This window comes from Armigeres subalbatus, chromosome 1 (genome assembly GCF_024139115.2).
Source record: "Armigeres subalbatus isolate Guangzhou_Male chromosome 1, GZ_Asu_2, whole genome shotgun sequence".
Classification (NCBI taxonomy): domain Eukaryota; kingdom Metazoa; phylum Arthropoda; class Insecta; order Diptera; family Culicidae; genus Armigeres; species Armigeres subalbatus.
This window is the reverse complement of record NC_085139.1, coordinates 277,494,138-277,514,865: the sequence shown is the minus strand read 5'-3', so window position 1 is coordinate 277,514,865 and position 20,728 is coordinate 277,494,138. Positions and strand designations below refer to the sequence as shown.

The window sequence follows — 20,728 nt, the reverse complement described above, 5'->3', positions numbered from 1 at the left end:
ACCGTAAGGGACAAATAGCTATCTCTCATCAGGCCTTTTTTTGTTTCCCGCACAATGATTTCTCGGTGAAAATCAGCGTGAGTGAGCATCCTCTGCTCGTGAGAATGAGTGACCATTACCCTGATTATAGTGATAGCAGGAAAGCATGGTTAAAACAAATATTTACGAGAGTTGAACCAACTAGACTGTGTCTTGCCTGTTGGTTTAATTCAAGAAACAAATTAGTGAATCCGGTTGATTCTAACATATTTTTCTCCGTGTCGATTGGTATTTCGGCCATAACTTCTGAATCCATCCCGACCCGGCCAATTTTCAATAGGAAACTATGGGACAAGATTCTCCGTCGAATGGAACTTGTTGCGAGCTATTCGGTTAGAGTAAGTGCCTAAAAAATGGGCGAGGTTTTTTACGCGTTTTCGCCGTAAAAATTTTTTTGACAAGAACTTCTAATCCCATAGTCAAATCCGGCTAATTTTTAATAGAAAATAAAAGGGCAGGATTCGGCGACGTATGCAATTGGCTGGGAGCATTTGGTTAAGAATAAGTTCCACAGACATCACTTCAATTCGTCGAGCTGAGTCGATCGGTATATAAAACAACCATCGAAATGCGCTTCAGTGTACTTATTTTATAAATCATGAAAATTGACATGTCGCAAGATTGGTTCCACTTCCTTAAGGGAACCAGATCTTAGTAGTACCAGGAGTGTGTCCAATTCGATTCAAAAATCGTTGAAATGTACTCAAGAATAATTGTTTTCAGAAAAAAATATTTTAAGCTCTTTTAGTGGAATGTATTCAATCGTCTAAGACGAGTTTTGTACTCTCCATTTAATTCCACCAATTATTTTGATATCTTTGCAGATACGTATTTCGACCAGTGGCGTAGCCACGGAGGTGGTTTTGGACATAAAACCCTTCCCCAGAGACAACATTTTTAGAAGAAATGTTTTTTTAACATATTTTTTTTTTCAGAATCCACCAGTCCCCCCCCCCCCCCACCATTGTCTGGCTACGCCACTGATTTCGACTACAACTGTGTGGTCGTCTTCAGTGTCTCGTACTTGACTCGACTCGTTGTGGTCGAAATACGTATCTGCAAAGATATCAACAATAATTGGTGGAGGATTAAATGGAGAGTACAAAACTCGTCTGGACAAGCTGTGGAGTCGCCTACATTAGATGAGGTTTAAAAAGCTGATAAAGAGCTGAAAAACAATAAGGCTGCGGGGAAGGACCAGCTCCCGGCTGAACTTCTCAAACATGGCAGTGAACAGCTTTATGAAGTTCTGTACCATATTATGTCGAAAATGTGGGACAAGGAAAGACAAGGAAATGCCTGCTAGCTGGTTGGACGGCCTCATTTGCCCTCTCTTTATGAAAGGGCACAGACTGGAGTGCGCCAATTACCGAGGAATAACCTTCCTTAATTCGGCGTACACAATTATGTCCCGTATTCTGTTCAACAGATTGAGACCAACCGTCTAAGACGAATTAAGTACTCGACTTAGTCGAATCAAGTACGAGACACTGAAGACGACCACACAGTTGTGGTCGAAATACGTATCTGCAAAGATATCGAAAATAACTGGTGGAATGAAATGGAGAGTACTTAATTCGTCTTAGACGGTTGAATACATTCCACTAAAAGAGCTTAATATATTTTTCTGGAGATTGAGACCGCTTGAAGAGTCCTTCGTCGGCGAATACCAAGCAGGTTTTCGTGAGGACCGATCAACGACGGATCAAATGTTTACCCTGAGACAAATCCTTGATAAATTCCGCGAGTACAACTTGCACACACATCATCTGTTTATTGATTTCAAGGCGGCGTACGATTCTGTGAAACGGAATGAATTATGGCAAATTATACTTCATCATAGTTTTCCGGCGAAACTGATAAGTCTGATTCGTTTAACGTTGGACGGATCGAAATCAAGTGTAAGGGTTGCGGATGAAATATCGACATCATTTGTTGCCTTATATGGATTAAAGCAGGGTGATGCACTCCTGAATCTACTGTTCAATATAGCGCTCGAGGGAGCGATTAGGAGAGCTGGTATGCCAAGAAGCGGTACCATTATCACAAGATCGCATATGCTCCTGGGATTTGCGGACGATATCGATACTTTCGGGATTCATCGCCGTGCCGTGAAAGAGGCTTTTGTGCCTTTTAAGAGGGAGACAGCGAGGATTGGACCCACGATCAATACCAGCAAAACGAAGTACATGGTCGCTGGCAATCAATGTGGGTTCATTAGTGGTGGTGGTAGGGAAATGGTGCTGGATGGTGAAAAATTTGAAGTAGTAGAAGAATTTGTGTATCTTGGAATATTAGTGACGTGCGATAATGATGTTACCCGCGAGGTGAAAAGGTGTATTGCAGCTGTAAATAGGGCATATTACGGACTTCGTAACCAGCTTAAGTCCCGTAGTCTGCAAACGAGAACAAAACTCGCGCTGTATACTACTCTGATTCTTCCGGTGGCTTTATACGGCCATGAAACATGGACGTTAAAGGAGGCTGATCGGAGAGCTTTCGAAGTGTTTAAGCGTAAGGTGCTGCGGACAATACTCGGTGGTAAACAGGAGAACGGTATTTGGCGGCGTCGCATGAATCACGAGTTGTACCAGATGTATAAAGGGCTGGATATTATTAAGCTTATTCAACACGGCAGACTACGGTGGGCTGGTCACGTTGTTCGTATGCCGGAAGAACGTCAACCGAAGATAATATTTAGTAGAAAACCCGGAAGAGGCCGCAGGGTTCGTGGAAGGCCTCGTACACGATAGCTTTTTGCAGTGGAAGAGGACCTGAGGGCGCTAAACGTCCAGAGCGACTGGAAGCGATTGGCCCAGGATCGAGTCCAGTGGAGAAGGATAACTCCGTTCGGCGTAGGTTCATCGAAGAGCTGTAGCCCATCAAGTATCAAGTAAGTACAAAACTCGTCTTAGACGGTTGTATAATTGTTTTGAAAAATCATGAAGTTTGACATGTCGCAAGATGGGTTCCAAAATTGAACGAAAAGTGGCCATCTCAAGGGAACCAGGCTCTGGAAGTACCCGGAGGACGTGTGTAGCGTTCCATAACAGTGGGGGGAGTGTACTTTTTGTTTTTGCTCTACCCAATGCCCATGCTCGCAAACAAAACATATTGAGCAAAATATCATTAAACGAAACATTGTGCCCAAAGAAACTTAGAATTTGGTCAAAATAGCTGAAAATAGTGACTTTTTACGAGCAAATGTTTTTTTAGCGACCTAAAAAAAAGTTTTGACTGACCCGAAAAAAGTGACTAATTATTAAAAGTTTCTCGCTACGACGAATTCGTCGATACGGAACGAGTTTGAGGCAGGCATTGCAAACCATCCCATTATTCAATCTTCTGAGCGGACACTGGTGAAATGATGGGATATTATTCTTAGATGAAACGTTTTCCACAGCTATTGCTGTAGCAACGTGAGCATACCCCAAACTGCACTGGCTATCATGATCATCATTAGCCGTTCAAATGATATCTTTCCAAAGTGCACTTTGATTAGGGATAATATTGTGCCTTGCAACAAAATGTCCATTTTCGTGATCATTTTGCAAGGCTCTCATAGATGTGTAAAATTTATCCGCTAGAATTACTCACGTGGCAGTCAAATTTTCAAAAATATCAAAGTAGCTTTTTTCTGGAGGTATGTTTTTCTTAGGCGACTATCTGGCGCTTATTTTTCGTTGCGACTGAAAATAAGCGGAGTAGATTTTTCTTATGAGCGGTACAATATCTTTGCACAAGAAAAGATAATATCCTGTGCTCATGTGATATTGCAATCCCTGATTTAAAGTTAGACATAATCATGGTGACAACGTCTGGATGGCTACCGGAGGAGTTCTGAGGGTCCTAGTACCCAGATCGGTATCGAGATTGGGCCAGACAAAGGTGGTGTACCTCAAAACAAAACCAATGATGGTGATGTGGCCTGATTGAATATAAACGATGAGCAGAACCCCAAAAACAATATGAATGTTGTGACCGGTTACAGAATACAGAACCAACTTTCGATGCAAGATCGCTGAGCAATATCATTTTGAAAATTCAGGCCCAAATTACAAAATTATGAGAGTTAGGCACGTACGTGATAAATAGATAGAGACACCAGGACGTCCAGTGATAAAAAAACTGTAAGTAGACTGAACATTGATCGCCAACCCCAACTGTGCATTAGGGTCTCGCCGGCACTTCTCACCAACACGAACACACGTGTCACCCTGGGTGCTGCGGATAGAGCCGTTGTTCTGCTTTCAAGCGAGTAGAGGGATATTTTGGAATCAATCCCATGAGCAACATTATTTTGCAGTAATTTGGCTGTCAAACATTTCCCGCTCTTCGAAATTTCTTTTTCTATGCTGCATGAGGGCGCACAAATGCGCGAGACTCTACATGACTTAACGATGGTTTACATACATTCCTGCTCCAAATAGCTGCTGAATATCGTGAAATTTTGTAAAGAGTGCTTTTCTATTGCATTCCTACTCGAAATATAACACACAATTTTCAATGTTTGGCTCCAGCACAATAGAAAATGTAGGCTTCAGTTTGACAACCAAATCGATTCTATTCGCACCACCCACACGGAAGAAATAAACTACCTAATAGTGAGTTCAATTCACCCAATCTCGAACATCCGTACGGGAAGCCAAAATTGAGTAAATGGGGTCGAAGCAGTTTGCCTTATAGATAGTAGAATCTATAGATGAGCGAAAGCATGGCTGAGTCGATTTTTTTGACCGTGCACGCGCGCATATGACGTCACAACCCTTAACATTTCTATTGAAATCGGACGTCATGCTCGTTTGGAGACACGTTTGACAGATCGTTTGGAGACAGAGGATTTATCTTCGCTCATCTATATATTCCACTATCTATGGTTTGCCTTTACTCCCATATGTTGAAAAAGTACTCAACAGAAAATTTATTTACCCAACTGGAGGTTTAATTTACTCAATTTTGAGTTCAGGCAATAAACTCAAAGTTGGCTTCCTGTATTGAACTGCCGTCGTTGGATTGTTTCGCTCTTTTGTTTTTAACAGCAGAAGAAAGACTGGATGAAAGAGAAGAGAAAAAATAACTCAAAAATAATTTAAAAAAACTCAACGTTGGGTACTTTTTTTCTTCCGTGCAGGTGTCACCGTGTCGCATATGTGTCAGATGCTTATCCGCATATTTCGCGTAAGTAATAAAGTGAAAACACTACATATTTACGGATTTGGTGTATTTTTGTTCGTTGCTATCTTTAATTTAATATGTGCTTTCGACACCACTCTCTCTTGTAAAAACGGTAAACAATATAAAGTTTTACAAATACCTCCACAATTTATGATAGTATATGGGCATTTTGACATTGGAGTATAAATTTATGCGCCAAATAAGAGGGTACTATCATACTTGCCAAACTCCATATGAAAAAAAATCCGTTGTCGCCCCTCTGGCTTTCCCCGAAGACTGATTTGGTTCGAATCGGGATATCTTTGCGCAGATTGTCCGGTCAATGAATGGTTTTTTTGGCCTTCCAGCGACGCGGATCTATTCTATGGAGTTCAAAAACACGGGCGAACAATTATAGGACTTTATAATACTTCCATTTACTTTCACTATTTTAACCGGGGGAAGCTTAAAATAGGCTATCACGTTGAGGGCAAAGTTTGCTTTAGTCAGCAGTAAGCAAGCTTGCCGTTCTCCAAAGGTTCGCTCCACAGATCCCACTGCTCTGTATCCAATTATCACCGCTAGTTTGGATCGGAATGGTATTGATTTCTTAAGAGTCTTCTAATCAAACTGAAAAGTCAAAGAAACAAGTTAAAATTCTTCGGGTCAGCTAGTTTTGTTACAAGATCCTTCAAAAATCTTCGGGTCTATGGACCCGAAAATTTGTTGAAACTTACACGAAAAATAATGCACATAAAAGAAATTCCATGCGATAATATTTATTACATTTTGACACTAAATCGCAAACTTGAACAAGTATCAGACAAGCTTATTGAAAAAGAATCATATCCCCCCGGATTTTCCAGCGCTGAAGCAGTTTCATATTTTTTTTTGCTTATCATACTTGTGTACAATCAAGAGCCCCCGCAAATTGTCGGCCCATGTCCCCAGGCGGCTAAATCTGGCTCTGTCCACATACCAACTTTGGCTCTATAATAGGGCCCTATGCGAAGGTTCTCGCATCTGGGACATAACTTGCCATGCATTTATAGCATCTTGGACATAACTTGACACAATTCCAACTTCGCAACTGTGAAAAGGCAACCATAAAATCCCATCCAATTTAGATCACTTTTCCAGCAATTTATCGCCGCAATAAACGTTTCCGCGGCAGCCGGTGATAGAGCCAGCTACTCACTTAGTCGCCATGGAGTTCACTACCATCTTAGAGACAACAGCAAAAAATATGGGCGTACGGCGATGTACGGCTCACAAAACAGGATTTACCATGCGACGATAAAGCGAAACCCACTCACTCAGCGCAAGGAAGATCCCCGATCCAACATTATCTGCCCACGCGCCCGTGTTCCATTACTTGCAATCGCCCTCGCTTGCCGCGTCGCACTCCATTGCGCGCGCCCCCCAGGGGGGCTCGATGCCTCCTAATGGGCAGCCGGTTTCGCGCAGTAAAGCTTTTCGCAATAAGTTGCTGGCTCTGGCCCCGTCCATCCGCCTACCACAACACAGCCGATAACGAATGCGTGTTAGAAGGGAGAAGGGAAGAATATGCCGACTGCCGCCCCAAGGAGAACCATAGAGGACGGTTGCGGACTGTGCTTGGCGACGTCGCTGCAATATATCTTCGATGCGCGCGGTCCGAATTGTTTGTACACAACATGGCACCACTTTTTAGCGAGCGAGCGGGCGATTCAGAATCGTCGGCGGACCCGGCCAGGATTGTTGCCTGCTGCCTGTTACCTACCGTTCCTGCGCGAAGGGAGCGGCACTCATCTTTTCTTGTCTTATTACGGGGCTTAATAACTCTCCCGGCTTTTATTTCTTCATCCAACTTTGCTGGTCGATTCACAGAACAGCGACCGATGACGACGACAACGGTAACGCAAAACACTTAGTTGAGGCCATCGCTGTGGTCACAGTGGTGGAACATTTCACAACTGTGAATTTTGAGTGCATTCAATTTCATAACTTCAACCTGATTTGACACGAGTTCAAATAAGGTTTTTGGAGTATATTCTACTTTGAACAGGCATTCAACATCGATGTTTTATAAGGGTTTAATCGCCAATGCAAACAAAGATTCCTTTGCGAAAATATGACAAATTATATCGTACTTTAGTAACAAATTTGACAATTTGAGGCCCTTACAGAACAATATAGCTAGAGTGAATTGCGAACTGTAGAACGATTAGAAGTTCCATTTTTATGCATTTTTGCCTTTCTCGTATACAAAGTATACGTAAAGGCTATAGGATCACTCCAAAACCGAACTTTTGATAGAAGGCTCGTAGTCCCATAGTGTTATATACCAATCGACTCAGTTCGACGAATTGAGGTGATGTCTGTGTGTGTGTATGTATGTGTGTGTACAAAAATGTGAGACAAACTTTTTTGAACTTAGCATTATCCAATTCGCTCGCAACAAGTTGCAATCAACGCGGATTGCGGTCTAGTTGTTTGCTATTTAAAATTGGTTCGATCGGCCATTGCGTTCCAGAGTAATTGCAAAAACATTGTTTTTTTGACAAGAGTCCCCCCTTTAAACCCCATTTTTAAAAATCGAAAAAAAAAAATTTGACAGAAACCGATGCAATGCACTCAAATGACCGCAAATAGACATAAATTGAAGAAAAAAGTAAAATCTATCCCCCTAAAGTGTAAATTTGACCTCTCTTATATGTTTTTCTCTTTTTTATAATGCGCGAGAAAGGCACCACCAACGCTAAGTGGGTTAATATGGGGTTTTTTTTACAGATAGCGATGGTTCCAGCCATTCGACATGTGTCAATCTCCCCTGTTGGTCCGAATGAAGCTTAGTCCAACGTTCGGCCACTGTGACAGCAACGAAGGTGACAAGGAAACGCGTCCCGCATTTTCTGCTTCCCAAACGAAAGACAACCTCGCTCGCTTTCAAGAACAATACATCGTATTGTGTAGGCAGTCGGTGTCTGTCCCGCGTCCCGTGCAAAGAAAGAAACATAAGGGTTGTCAGAATGTTCAAGGACTATTTCCATAAATTGCAGAGCGGCCGCAAGTTTATCTCGCTAATTGATCCCTTTTTACCATGTGGGGAACTCCGGTACGCCATCCATGGGCCCATTATCTTGCGCCACTGATGCGCCATTTATTCCTCCCGATGATGATAGTCCAATAGAGCTAATAGCAATCCAAGCGAGCTGGGCTGCATGCTTCTTCGGGAAGCAATGGATTGCCAGTTCTTCGTCTACCGCTAGCGAAAGGCAGTCAACGCTTCTCTGTTTTGCCCTACAGACCTTCGTTGACATTAGGAAAAAGACAGCTAATTGCATTGTTTACCTTCTGCCGTAAAGATTTCAGAAAGCGCAAAACGTGTCTAATAAATTTCGAATTATGTGATATGAATTGAGAGGGCATATTGTCTATTTACGTAACATGTTCATTAGTGCTAGTGCTCTCACAATGCTCTATCGATTAAATTTGAATTGCAGAACCGTGCCATCTTAGGGCTTTGGGTCGAAACAATTGGTGGGATGACAGTCGAACAAATTTATGACCGACCAAACCCTCACCCATTTGTAACCACGTCAATGTCAAGTGACCTTGAATCGCAAATTTCGGTTTTCTTCGTGAAAACAAAGCAGAAGGCTGAAAATCAATTCGCATTGTAATCGAATTCGAATAAATTATCCGATCAGCTCGGCACGGTCCCCCGAGGATGCGTCGTCGTCGTCGCCTTGACGTCCTGTGATTGTTACCGAAGCGAAAGAACCAAACCACCGACTATTGTTGTATTTCTTGACTTCTGCGAAAGACGAATTCAACGAAACATTGCCCGTAGGCTGAAATAAGGCAGAGGATTTAACCTTCTTGTACGCTGCTTCGTTCGTTCCTCCATTCGTTCGCTTTTATTATTTATTTTATCAATTAGATTCTGGTACGTCGGAGTCTCCGGAGGGACCTACAAAAAAAAATACCGCGGACAATAATTGCAATAATCAAGCCACGCCGCGAGCTGAGAGTTGACTGCTCGTCCCTTACTGTGCCCCGAGTTTCGTCCGACCGACCGGATGATGGTGAAGGTGTCCATGTCCATTTTCCATTATTTCTGTTCTGGCAGTTTTTGTTCTTTGTTCTTCGGCCCGGTTGCGAGCGAGCGGCGCAGTAGACCCTCGAGGGAGCTGGAACTCCTGACGGTCCCGACTGAGACCAAGGGATCCTTTTAAGGTTATGTGCCCTATTTGGAAACGCACCGGCGGTTACTGCATCGGAGAGCATATACATGTAGCAGTTGGTTTTGGATTGGTTTGACAGGATCGGGTTCTGTCTGGTGATGCCCTTGAATAGGGAATAGCGAGGGCCGGAATTTGTAGCGTTCATGAAGGCACATCAGTTCAAAATAATTTAAAATGGTATGAATTGTTTAAAACTTGCAATTATTTGCATTAAGATTTCATGAGATTGGTCTCATCTTAAAATTTGAAATGAAAGTTATTTTGATGATCAAGTCTTATCCTCCTAATTGTTCAGTTTCACTTTCCATTTCAAAAAAAAAAACTAGCGAAATCGTTGACGGAGTCAATTTCTAACCAAACATAATCCAGTCACGCAAAGATCCGTGGCACGAGTCAGTCTCAGTGGTCTCAGTCATCGGAAAGTAAGTGGAATAAGTCAATAGCACGACTCAAGATTATGGCAGCAAGTTGTGTCAACGAAGGAATCATTGGCCGTTTCTCACCGTAATAGAACCACTAATATCAATCGATACAGTTGAAGTAATACTCCTGTGCAATAGTGCAGTAAAAGAGGTTTATTTGCGCGATCATCCAATCATAATCAGACGCGTCTGGGCGCCCCCCCATTGCCGGAGTCTGGTCGGCGTGCGCTACCAACTGTCAAATGTTTGTTATTAACAAACACATACACACATATGTGAGGCGAATAACGAAGAATCGAGAAGCGGAATCGTGACTGAAAATTATTTTAATTGAGCTCTGAGTCCCGACTACTGGGAGGCATGCAGTTTTTTGTTTCGTTTCGATCATTTTGCTTTATTTTAATAGTTTTCATAACGACGATTCGCTGGCTCCCGCGGTTTTAGTCTGACAGCTGTGCTTTGTTTTTGCACTCTGTTCGATTACCGTCTTTTGTTATTATTATTGTTGTTATTGCCAAACTCGCACACATTTCTCAAATCGATTCGAAAGACATCGGAAAGCGAAAGTTTTGCTGAATGGCTGGACCAATATTCCTCGAGAATACAACAACCGACAGGGGGTACTTACTTGCAGTAGGATGATCCGTTCGGTTTATTTAGGCATGTTCCTCCATTTTTGCACGGCGACGGGGAACACGACAGAAAACCTGCGAAGAAAGAAACGAAAACAATCGATTAGTAAAATGTGATCAATCAGGGGTAATGGATACTCAGTTGGCCGCATTCGATACAATTGGATATGCACAAAGCTGGGTATTCAAATAGACACACTCATGGTTCCGGGATGGTCCCGATTCGGCTAATCTGTTCGCAAGTCGTTCAATTATTGAATGCACGCCGCAGCTAAAACCGGTTTTCCTGGGCGGAAGAAACGGGACCCTTACAAGGGAACAGCCAGTGGTATTCCAGTTATCAAATGAAGCAGAGGTAATTATAATAAAAGGTGGCCCTGCCCCTCGGCGACGACGACGACAAAGAGAAACGACGCCCGTTGAGCCGCCGCCATAAGTTGCCCGTGTCGTGCGACCTGAAGTCTCGGTCTTTCTCTAGCGCGGTTAGCGCAGAGCACTCGACAACTTCCTTATCAGGAGGCATGAATCAACACAGCTGGAAAGTCTCGAGACATAGTGTGGAACTATTGCAGAAAAATTGGCGCGAAAGAACATAGGGGGAAGCGTACTAATCGACCAACAAGCCCGTTTAGAAATTTTCTCGAAATTTATTGCTATAATCACAACATTAGAACTAATTTAAAAACACCATGTAATATCAATCAAGCTGGAATTAACATCAAGTGGGAATCACATTTTAAAGCATTCGAATCCTATTATATAACACCATTACCATACTACTCGGGTTGACCAGATTGACTATAGGGAGACACCAAATTGAGATGTCGTTGACATTTGAACTTCTCCATTACGGCCATGGAGACGATCACACTGCCTGCGAGAGTAATTTAAAAGTGATAAATTAACCGCCCTAAAGTGAAAAATAATCCCGTAAATATTATGAACCACTTCCTGATTCAATTAAAAGGGCATCCCATCCCGAACGCCGTGGCCCAAAGCGCATATGGCGAACTGTGAAAGCGAAAAGCGAGATGTCAATAAATGCGCTGTTTGCTGGTTGCGGCAACGGCAGCTAACGAACATCTATGACATGGCTTGCTATGCGCCAACGCAACCAGTCAGTACGGATAATGATGAGCAAGAGCACCAGACAACATCATAATAATTAAAGCAACCCTTGCTCGCGAGTGAGTAAACTGAAGCAAGGCAAAAAATGGATTAATCCACCTGTAGGTATGGGCGCATACTTCGTGATATTTCAATACAATCATGCTTAACTTGTTTAACAGATTTCTGAAAATTTCACCGAATTGTCAACAGTGGGAATGTTGGATAATTGTGCCATAGATTTTCTGTGATTTATTTTTTATTTTTAAACTGTCAAATTCACCGAAAATTGGAAACAATATTTACCAATAGTTCTACTGTTAAGGCCACTCCTCACGGAATCCAAGTTTCAAAGTGCTCGCGTTTCCGGGGGCACACCACTCGGTTCGGAAGCAACGCACAACTGTCATTTTTTTATTTTTATCACGTATGTTGCGACGTAGCAAAGCTGACTCAACAAAAATGACAGTTGTGCGACGCCTCCGTATCGAGTGGTGTGCCCCCAAAAACGCGAGCACTTTGAAACTTGGATTCCTTGAGGAGTGACCTAAAGAAATCTGTGTGTTTCACAAAAATATGTGATTTACTTCACGTGTGATCAGTGTGCATTCCAATGAACTGGGTTTCTGTGATAATCACGAAGAGAAATTGTAAAGTGGCGCTGATCCTCAATTTGGACTATGCGTTACGTAATTAATGGATCTTTCCAAAGAGAGATATTAAAATTAAGAAGGAAAAAGTACGAAATAAGAAGGAATACATAAGTAGATAAAAGCAGAAGGACGAAAGAAGATGGAAGAAGCAAAAAGAAACAAGAAGGAAGACGGAAGAAGGATCAAGAAAGAAGAGAAAAGAAAGAAGGAAGAGGGAAAAGGAAACACAAAAAAAAGAAAGAAATAATAAGAAGGAAGTACAAAGTACTAGGAAAGGACGAGTTAGGAGAAAAAAGTTAGAAGAAATAAGACTTCTTACTTCTCATTTCTAACTTCTTATTTTTCATTTGGCCTTATGAACAATTCACATGGCTCTGTGTGATATACTTATACAACATAGAAAAATCTCACAAAGTTAAAAAAAAATGGCATCACTATTCGGCCTAATGTCCTGATACCGAAAAAAAGTTCACACAAAGTGAAAGAAAAGTATAATTTGAAATGAAAAAAAACTTTGTTCTACGAGACACGCCGAAAAATGAGAACAAGAAATAATTGAAACAAATAATCCAAAAACGCTGCTGATTTTGCCTAAATTGTGAGGCATGGGATGTGCCGGAGAAAAAAATTGTTTCGATAAGTAGAAAATTAATTAGCGTACACTCGGTCATGATTTATTCCGGTTTCATTGTGCTTTGTGCGACCAAAAAGTAAATTAATTTGTGCGCGTTTTATCGTGTTTCAGCTTTTCCCGCAGTTCACGTGATCCCTTATAATTCTGATGTGCGCGGTTGAAAATTTGATGAAGTAGTACACGATTGATCGTGTTTTTGCTCGGTACGCAGATAGTTTTTTTTTTCTCGTCGCAGAACGCTGAGAGTTAATAATTTGTGCTTGGTAGATAGTGCATTTGTATTACGCGTCGTTTCAATCCAAATAAGCGCGATCCTCTACAGTGTACAAGCCACCGATCAAGCCAGAATGAAATTTTTCGATTCAAGGTTTGAGTATTTCGCTTAAATCATTGCGCAGATAAACCTGGCGAGGTCGCATCACTTATCAGAGTGGTTCCTGCGGGACATATTTATTTTTACAGGCTTGCCCGTACGCTGTTTAAACTTAAGAGCTTCTTGCTGATTGTTAAACATGCATAAAAAATGTATCAGCATTCAACTATAAGAATATTTTAGCCTTTTAACACTTGGTGAATTACCCTACGATTAGTATTGGATTGGATTATTGGATTTTATGCAATGAGATAAAGTTATTGAAAAGTTCACTCATTTTAATGAACGATTAAAATGAACAACTGGTATATTCAAAGATGAAATCTAAAATCTCCCAATGGATTTTCCAAACGATTGATAGAGATAGTTCATTCGGAAGACGGACTTATTACAACAGCTAAAAATGTAAAAACCTTCAGATCGGTATCGGTATCGATTAGCAGTCACGTTGAAACCGGCTATCACTCGACGTCCTCGACTCGAATGAACAAACCGCGGAGTTGAAGTATAATTGACCTCTCCCATCAGAAAAATTTATTCGCTCAACCGATTGCTTAATTTATTTAAGGTCAACTTTCCCGAGGAAACCATATTTTAGAAACCTAAAACTATTTTTAAAATTTAAAACAAAAAATCTTAAAAGGCTGCTGGTTTGGCCTAACATTTGCCAGATTTTGAACTAACATCAGGTCAATTTTTCAGGCCGGTCAACACAACACGTACGCACTTTTTCATGATTTACTTTCGATATTTTAAAAGTTTAGAGACTTAAAAAAATGGGTTCTTAAAAAGCTGGCCTTAAATAAGCCAAAGAATTGACTGCGGCAAATACAAAACGAAATACAAAACGGGAAAGGTCAATTTCTCTACACGCTACACATGGCATGTCGTTTACCAGAACGAATTCTGCTACACTCCTCTACCTCATTTATCCATCATTCCAGTGATTTCTCGTGGAAGTACACGGACAGATAAATCAACCCAAAATTTGAGTTCGATATACGCACTGTTTTTCCTTTCATTCCCATGATTGTTGTCAACACTAGAGCAAAATGCAAGCACCTCACCGGTACTCAGCCCAATAACCCAAATTAGAATAAATTAGGAAAGTTGACATTAAGTAAGCCAAAGAATCGATTGAGCGAATAAAAAATTTTAACGTCAATTAAACTATCTATTAGGTACCTCAGATTTTTACGCAGATCTCATGTACAAATTTGTTTTTTTTTTTCACTGGATCCTGCCAAAACTAGTATGGAAAGAACTGAAAAGACATTGAAATATTTTTTTTTTCGGATTTCCTAGGCCGTCCGAACTGTTCTGGAGTACATGTCCTTTAGCGCATCACAAAATATGTCTAGAAACAAGCATCCCAACAGATTCATTGTGCCAATAGGATTGCACTCATTACTTTTACAAGCAACTACAGGTCCAAAACGTTCTCGAATTCAGAACATGTGACCTACCCAATCAACCAAGTCGTGAAATGTTTATCCGTTCATAGCTAAACAAATGCGCGTCTACAATATAAAACCATGCTAAAGGTAACTGGGTTCTAATTCCGGTCACAGTCGCAGCACAAAAATGTCAACTTTTTTTCAGTTTGTTTATTTATTAGGCTCAGTTGTTCATTGAAAACTCTACGGAGCTAAGAGCAAATAATTGTAATATTATATAAAATATAAAATACAATTAATAATACGATCTTCGGACACACTTCTTTTTCGGGTGTGTTACAGAAGCGGAACTTGATCCAGAGCCTGAACCAGAAAGTTAAGCTCGTGACTGAGTCGCCGGTGGATGAGACGTTGCTGCCTTTATCGCAATAGCCACCTCCTCCAGTGTCACGTCATCTTTTTTCCGACGAACCTTTTTCTCCGACTGCTTCTGGTTTGCTGATTTCGGATTTTCTTCAGGAACTTCGATGAAGTCCTCATCCGACGTTTCCGATGATATCCGCTCTCCTTCATTTCCAGATACATACTGCCCTTGCTTTCCGGACTTCTTCCGCGCTTGAGGACAGGAGTCTCTCTGATGACCAACTGCTTGACACAGTATCCCGAAGTCCGTCGTACAAACACTGTGTCCAGCTGCTTCAAAAAACTGGCAATTTAAGCCCAAGATGGTCGAGGACTGCCTACTGGAAAACGAACGGCGCCACGGGTGATCGATTGGCCAACTAGTGATTATTTGACTTGACCAGTAAATCAGCGAACGATGGAAATTCGACGTCTGTGTTTGTCTGTGGCAGGCATCTTGGTAGGACGCTTCCGAGCCTCCTGAAAAGAGGTTTTCAAGCTCATTGAAAGAGGAATTAAAACCTTTTGAAGGGAAGTTTCTAAGCTTCTTGGAAGGAGGCTTCCGAGCCTCTTGGAAGGAAGCTTCCGAGCCTCTTGAAAGGAGGTTTCTGAGACTCTTGAAAGGAGGCTTTCGAGCCTCTTGAAAGGAGGCTTCCGAGCCTCTTGAAAGGAGACTTCCGAGCCTCTTGAAAGGAGGCTTCCGAGCCTCTTGAAAGGTGGCTTCCGAGCCTCTTGAAAGGAGGCTTCCGAGCCTCTTGAAAGGAGACTTCCGAGCCTCTTGAAAGGAGACTTCCGAGCCTCTCGAAAGGAGGCTTCCGTGCCTCTTGAAAGGAGGCTTCCGAGCATCTTGAAAGGAGGCTTGAGCCTCTTGAAAGGAGGCTCTGAGCCTCTTGAAAGGAGGCTTCCGAGCCTCTTGAAAGGAGGCTTCCGAGCCTCTTGAAAGGAGGCTTCCGAGCCTCTTGAAAGGAGGCTTCCGAGCCTCTTGAAAGGAGGCTTCCGAGCCTCTTGAAAGGAGGCTTCCGAGCCTCTTGAAAGGAGCCTTTCGAAAGAAGATTTCCGAATCTCTTCAAAGGAAGTTTCCGAGCTTTTTGAAAGAAGGCTTCCGAGCCATTTGAAAGGAGGCTTCCGAGCCTTTTGAAAAAAGGCTTCTGAGCCTCTTGCAAGGAGGCTTACGATCTGCTGGGAATAAGGCTTTCGAAAGGCTTCGAAGGAGGTACTGAGTTTTTCATAGGCTTTGATAAACTGATCGCATCGCCATGCATAATATGTACAATCAAAAGTTTTGGTATTAAACATAAAACAATTATCAAAACTAATAATACATTTTATTGGAACGGTAACATATCAGCCATTAAACATTTTTGTCCGAGGTACCCCCAGGGGTACATGTACGCCAGGTTGAGAACCGCTGCGCTAAATGAACACTTAGCTGCGATACGGCAATTCAGCAGTGGGGGATGTAATGTCAATAAGAAGAAGAAAAAGTAACTCTGATGGTCCTTTTGACAATTTTCGAAGGATCATCTGTTCACATTTCTGAACTTTTGAACGCAGTGGTTCTACGCCTCATAAAAAAGTCCATGTCTGTATTGGAATTGACATTGCTCGAGACAAACACTTCCTAAGTCATAGTGCATCTGGAAGATACCTTGATCTTAGCTCAAGCTCATTTTGGACGACCTTGAACATCCCATGTACAAAGAAATTTGAATCGTATGCATATTGAACCGGTTGAGCACATTTAAAAAAAAACCTGATTGATATGGTAGATACCTTGAGCTGAACTCAAGAACGTTTTGGAGTACCATGAACATCTCGTTTTCGAGGAAATTGAGTTCATATAATGCACATTCGCATATGCCGGTGATAAACACATTGCAAAAGCCTTGGTTGATCTGTTAGATACCGTGGGCTGAACTCAAGAATGTTTTGGAGTACTTTGAACATCTCGTATTAAAAAAAAATGTTTACATTATGCCCATATGCTTGTTGAACCGGATTGGGTATATACCGATAATGAGAATATGGCCAAAGACTTGGTTGATCTACTAGATACTGTGGGCTGAACTATAGTATGTTTTGGAGTACCTTGAACACCATTCAATGCACCAATAACGGCGTCGGATGCTCCCATTGGTCTTCGAGAAAGGGAAGAAGCGTTTGTGTGACAACCGATGTTATTAGAGATCAAGTAAATCTCTGCTTCTCAATGGTTGTCACAGGAGTTGAATTGCGTAATTTAAGAAAAATAAGGATAAAAGAAACAGATGAAACAGAAGAAATGGTCATAAAAATTTCGAAAGCTATTAATATAAATAAGATATTTAAAATTAATAATTCACAACTATTTGTGCGTTTTAACTGAAGTACCGCGAAGATCAAATCTTTGTCAAACTAAATCAAATGGTAAGTGAAGGATACGATTATTGAAACCTCCACTTCGAATTCACTTTTTCAAGCGATTACAAAGCCTTTGCACAGTGACATTGCGAAAAAGCAAAACATTAGATTCCAGCACAAGTTTGGCGTGACTCAGTGCGAAAATCGGGGCCCTCGGGCTTCTTCTCGACATGGAATTAAATTCTCATTTGCATTTTATTAAAAAATCGTGTACTCTCTCATCTGTTGCTCGCTGCGCCGGCAACGGCCGCGGTAGTTGGTTTATACTTTTTGCTCTTATTGTTGAATTAGAGGAGACTCGGTGATGCAACGACAACGGCCGCTGACGGGAGAAGAAGGCACCAACGGTGCCTGCACCGAGGAGCAAAAAAGTCAAACCCCGAGCTACCTTCCTGCCATCATTAAGGTGTACTGCGACCGAAGAGCGCGCCAATCGGTAACCTGAACACCGAGCGAGCGTATTAATTAAATATAAATAAAATGTAATTTAATTTACTTTCTCAAGCTTTACAAGCGGTGGCGGGTGCCGTGCAGCACCGCATGAGAACTGGTACGTTGAACCGAGATTTCGTGCAATTATGGTAATTAATTGAGTGAACTAGATATAGGGAAAAAAATAATAATTGCTAGGTCGCAACACAGAACGACAACGGTGAAAATCGTGAATTGACAAAGTCGTTTTCAGATGCTGCAACTGGCCATCAACACCCAAGCAAACATACATTCGACAATCAATCAAAAACCACTCGATCGTATATATCAAGACTAGGTTGTTAATAGCAGCAATGGACACTGAACGGACAGTAAGAGTCTCAACCCATCGCAATCGAACAAAGTAGCCACACAAAGCGCTGCGCGGATTCTCCCGGCGAATGATTTCGCACTTTATTGTACTCCAACAGGCCATCTTGGATCGCGTGCCCGTGTCTGATTGTTGTTGCCATACAAATGCAGCGCACACAAAACATTCCGATATATGTTTTGATTGAAGTCAGCCATAAATATTCCAGCGTTCCAGGGTATGCCCGGCAGGGTACGCAAACGAACGACCACTACGCTTCACCCGAACCCTCCCGTCCGCCTGCTTTGGTTTCTGCCTCTTTTTTCGTCACCTCATTTGATTCCGCCCGATGAGCAGTGCAAAAAAAAATGCTGACGAAGCGCAGAAAAAAGGGCAAGAAGCGAAATTGAACGGGCGACTTTGTCCGCGTGTTGATCGCCGCCTGCACGCCCTCGCTGGCTCCTTGTTGCTGAACAATCGCCCGCTTACTCAGTATGCAGCGACCAACATTTTGCGCGTAAATGTAGCCGGACAACGGGGATGCGGCGGAGGCGGGTGGCTACGCGCGTACAAGATTATTGTTATTAATTTATGAGACGCGACAGTCGAAATTTTACATACTGGCTGGACGAAGAAGAGCTTTCATATGTGAAATGCCGCGCGTCTGTTGCCTGCTGATCGATGAAGGAACTGGACAGCGATGAAAGCCGTCTTGAGGACAATGAGGTTATGGGTTTGGCTTGCGCTGAGCGCAATAAATGTGTTCCGAATGTTTATTTCGGAGGAATTCGTTGCCAGAGATGATGACTAATGATCGTAGCTGTTGATGGAAGAAAGCCCACTTCCCGGGTAGAAGCCGTGAACAGAATATCTAAACATGATATGGTTTTGATTGATATAAGAGATAAAAGAACTGGCAACAATATCAAAAATTTGCACCGAAATATCATTTGAACATCAAGATATGCTATGGATAAGAACAAACTAATGGCACATGATATTGATCACTTCTTACAAATAGCACAACTTGATTTCCTCATGATATTTTAGTGCAAAATATTGATATTGTCGTGTGATCTTTTATCTCTTATATCAATCATGTCAATATCTCATTTTGCTATCTTATCAACATTTGATATTGATGAGTTATTTTCGTCTACTCGGGTTCAGCTGGAGGAGGTGAGGCGGGTACACTAAAATAACGAAAGTTGTAGCGCTACCATTTAGTCAAATTGTGCCTAATGCAATACTGACGCCCGCCACGGTACAAAAATGGGCAATGTAGGTAATTAGTTTGAGTTAGTTTAGCAGAAGATATTTTTGATTGGATCCAAATGTACATCGATATGTACTAAGTTGGTGAATTGTCGAGCAACACATATGAAAAGTTATATAATATTTTTTTGAACAGGTAGGAAATTTAGTTTTCGCTTGGTTTTCGGTAGCAAGACTTATTTTTACTGAATTTAGAGTAACAGAGGGCTATCACTGCAAGAACGGCCGAGATTCAATCCACATGAAAACATCGTTAGTGCACAAGTTGCACATTTCCGTGTTGGAAAGTGGTCTTGACGTACATTCCCTACCCGTTACGCCCCCCTTTCACGTGCAATTCTGTTTGAATGGGGACGCGAGTGCATATAACGTATTTTATTATCAACGTCGTCGACGAGGTAATTCAAACCCGCATTGAAATAAATATACCTATGTGTGGGGTGGTACAGATATCAACCAACGTTTACCGCCTGGGCGGTCAAATGCAAATGAATTGAAATTGAAAAGAGCACAATTCGACAATAATAATTTTAGCAATCTGGATGAGGTGCTCGTCGAGAACGTGATTCATATAAGGTTATTATAAAAAGGAAAAACAAATAGAAGCATGTCTGGCATAATTAGAAACATCTTTTTATTGATCTCAGCGATTTTGAGCAACATAGTTTTATCAACAAAATATGCAAAATTTTAAAAGAAAATCAACGGTATTCTATCCAATTCTGAAGAAGAGCAGAGCATGTAATCCATCTGCGATTACCCCGGGATGAAAGTGCACATATGTGAACGAGCATGCGGCCTCTTTTAAATTGGTTTCTTCTCTTCTTCTCGAGACCAACTTCTCTAGGCCTAGTCCTGGGAAAGCAACGTGACAACCGCAATGATTGGTGTGCGCGCACGCGTTTGATGGCCCCAAGTGGAACCCCGCAAGATCTCCCGTGTCTCAGGGTCTGATGGGCAAACGACTTTTAATTAAACCTGCCATTTGACATTCAATTTTGCGCGCAGAGACCGAAGATTTTAGCGAACCGATAGCCGCCAGCCAGTCACTGACGACGGGAGGACAAGAGTGCAATGGTGGCGATCAATAATAATATTCCTTTCTGCTCGACCAGTACATACGTGAAATTTATTGCCACCGTTAATTGATTTTTATTGGCGACGATTCATCTTGAGCGATAGGGTTTCGGGTCGTAGCCGGGGGCGTAGCCAGGAGGTTGAAACTCATTT

The 20,728-nt window shown here is 41.9% G+C and overlaps 1 protein-coding gene across 1 annotated transcript in view; it reads right to left on the bottom strand.

The window, feature by feature from the left end:
• Nucleotides 1-20,728, bottom strand: part of LOC134207629 (neurogenic locus Notch protein) — a 214,674-nt gene that overhangs the window by 143,294 nt on the left and 50,652 nt on the right. The window contains exon 2 of the mRNA XM_062683369.1: nucleotides 10,473-10,551. Within this exon, the coding sequence (XP_062539353.1) occupies nucleotides 10,473-10,551 (79 nt within the window). The remainder of the gene's footprint in view (nucleotides 1-10,472; nucleotides 10,552-20,728) is intronic.